The sequence below is a fragment of the Microchirus variegatus genome, assembly GCF_963457635.1.
Source record: "Microchirus variegatus genome assembly, chromosome: 10".
Classification (NCBI taxonomy): domain Eukaryota; kingdom Metazoa; phylum Chordata; class Actinopteri; order Pleuronectiformes; family Soleidae; genus Microchirus; species Microchirus variegatus.
Genome location: NC_139811.1, coordinates 683,438 through 686,294, shown reverse-complemented (window position 1 = coordinate 686,294; position 2,857 = coordinate 683,438). Strand labels below are relative to the sequence as shown.

Sequence of the window (2,857 nt, the reverse complement as noted above, 5' to 3'; positions counted from 1 at the left end):
CAGTGACCTCTGACCTTAGAGTGATGATGTTTGTGTGATTTTTCAGCTTCTTAATGTGAATATTTTGTGGGGTTATCTCTGTGTGTGTGTGTGTGTGTGTGTGTGTGTGGGTGTGTGTGTGTGTGTGTGTGTGTGTTTAGGGACTTCCTGGGAAGTTCAGGAAACAGTTTCAGCAGTTTGAAAGCGTCGCGGTGAGTCACAGTTATTTATTTATTATTTATTTTTATTATAATATTATAATTTCTGTTTTTTTTCTGCTGTTGAAAAAAATAAATAAATAAGATGATTAGATTGAGAAATGATGTTTAGAATAAGAACATTTATGACAAAATGTGCTTTGACCCCTGTGGTTCTCAAACTGTGGTGCGTGAGCTCCCTCTGGTGGTACTTTGAGGAAAAACATTTAGACATATAGTTTTATATACATATGTTTACATGTATAAATACACATGTGTGTATAAAAGTGTTGTTGTTGTTGTTAATCTGACCAGGATCCTTCAAGGAACCACAAGTCCTACAGAGACCTGATCACCAGCCTCAGACCTCCACTGATCCCCTTCACACCTCTGCTGCTCAAGGGTACACACACACACACACACACACACACCCCCACACACACACACACACACTGTTGTCTTCATGTAAACGTTGTGTTGTCTCCGTCAGATTTGACGTTTCTCCACGAGAGCTGCAAAACCTTCCACGGTGAACTTGTCAACTTTGAGAAAATGGTGAGTGTGTGCGTGTGTGTGTGCGTGTGTGTGTGTGCGTGCGCGTGTGTGTGTGCGCGTGTGTGTGTGTGTGTGTGGAGATTTAAACTCTTCACTGTTTCTCATTCATCTGCAGCACAAAGTGGCAGAGATGGTGAGGATCATCAGACGCTACAGGAGCAGCCAGCTGGGTAACACACACACACACACACACACACACACACAGACACAGACACACACAGACACACACACATACACACACACACACATAAACACACACACACACACACACACACACATAAATATAGATAGACACACACACATAGACACAGATACACACAAACGCACACACACACACACACACACACATACACACACACACACATAAACACACACACACACACACACACACACATAAATATAGATAGACACACACACATAGACACAGATACACACAAACGCACACACATAGATAGACACACACACACACAGACACACACACACACACAGACACACACACACACACAGATAGACACACACATAGACACAGACACACACACACACACACACATAGATAGACACACACACACACAGACACACACACACACACAGATAGACACACACATAGACACAGATACACACAAACGCACACACATAGATAGACACACACACACACACACAGACACACACACACACACACAGATAGACACACACATAGACACAGACACACACACACAGACACACACACACACACAAACAGACACACACACACAGATAGACACACACAGACACACACACACACATAAACACACAGACACACACACACAAACACACACACACACATAAACACACACACACACACACACATAGATAGACACACACATAGACACAGACACATAGACACACACAGACACACACACATAGACACACACACACATAAACACACAGACACACACACACACACACATAGATAGACACACACATAGACACAGACACACACACACATAGACACGCACACACACACACAGACACACACAGACACACACATGCACACACACATAAACACACACACAGACACACACACACACACATAGTCACAGACACACACACAGACACACACACACATAGACACACACACACACATAAACACACAGACACACACACACACATAGTCACAGACACACACACAGACACACACACACACATAGACACTGCTGTTGACACACTGCACCTCCCTCATGTAAGATTGTGTGTGTGTGTGTGTGTTGTCTTGTAGTCATGGATACAGAGACGTCTCCCTCTCACCTTCAGACCAAGGCTTATGTTCGTCAGCTGCAGGTCATCGATAACCAGAACCTTCTGTTTGACATGTCCTGTAAACTGGAGCCTAAAGACACGTAAGGGGGCGGAGTCTCAGCCAGGACAAACCACGCCTCCACGCCGTTCATCCACAGCTGATCCTGACGTGTGAGCGCCCCCTGCTGCTGAGGCTGAGTGAGGAGGACTCATCTGTGTCACGTGATCACGTCTTTGTCTCGCTGTGGACTTTGGTGTGGGAGAGTGAGTGAGAGTCACAGTGAGACAAAGACATCGTGGACCTGGTCCTCACTGTCTTCACTGAGTCTCTGTGTGTTTGGTGCAGCCAGCAGGAGGCGCTCACACCTCTGTCACTGACCTCACTGTCCTGACCTTTGACCTTGGATTGACTTTTATCAGCTGCCTTTTTTTTTATTTTACCCAAGACGTCTGTGACGGACACACGAACGCGCCATGGTGCGTTCAGGGACTGGAGTCACGTGTGTAGATGCTGGTTTTCTACCAAACGCCTCAGTTTCAGTCTGACGTGGTTTGTTTTCCGATGTTTTTGTACGATCAGTATTCCCGCCTCATTCCCGTTAAAGGACCACGTCGCTGTTTCTGAGGAGGGGGGGGGGCGTGGCCTCTTTCACAGCGTGAACAGCTGATTCCTCAGCAGACGACAAACATCGGCGACGTGACTGCGGTCGCCTCGAGAGGCCGGACTCACAGGACGCTGCTCTCTCATTGGTCCAAACCGGCCGGTGAAATCTCCGAGGCAATAACGGAGCGACAGGAAGTGACGACGGTCGCTCGCCGTCGCGTCAATCAAGCACTTTTTTGCCAAACCT

The 2,857-nt window shown here is 46.7% G+C and overlaps 1 protein-coding gene across 1 annotated transcript in view; it reads left to right on the top strand.

The window, feature by feature from the left end:
* rapgefl1 (Rap guanine nucleotide exchange factor (GEF)-like 1) overlaps positions 1-2,111 on the top strand; it is a gene marked incomplete at both ends in the record, with an annotated part of 13,295 nt that extends 11,184 nt beyond the window's left edge. Inside the window, 5 exons of the mRNA XM_083897038.1 lie at positions 141-191; positions 492-579; positions 667-731; positions 847-901; positions 1,987-2,111. Of these exons, the coding sequence (XP_083753164.1) occupies positions 141-191; positions 492-579; positions 667-731; positions 847-901; positions 1,987-2,111 (384 nt within the window). The remainder of the gene's footprint in view (positions 1-140; positions 192-491; positions 580-666; positions 732-846; positions 902-1,986) is intronic.
* Positions 2,112-2,857: the final 746 nt, after the last annotated feature.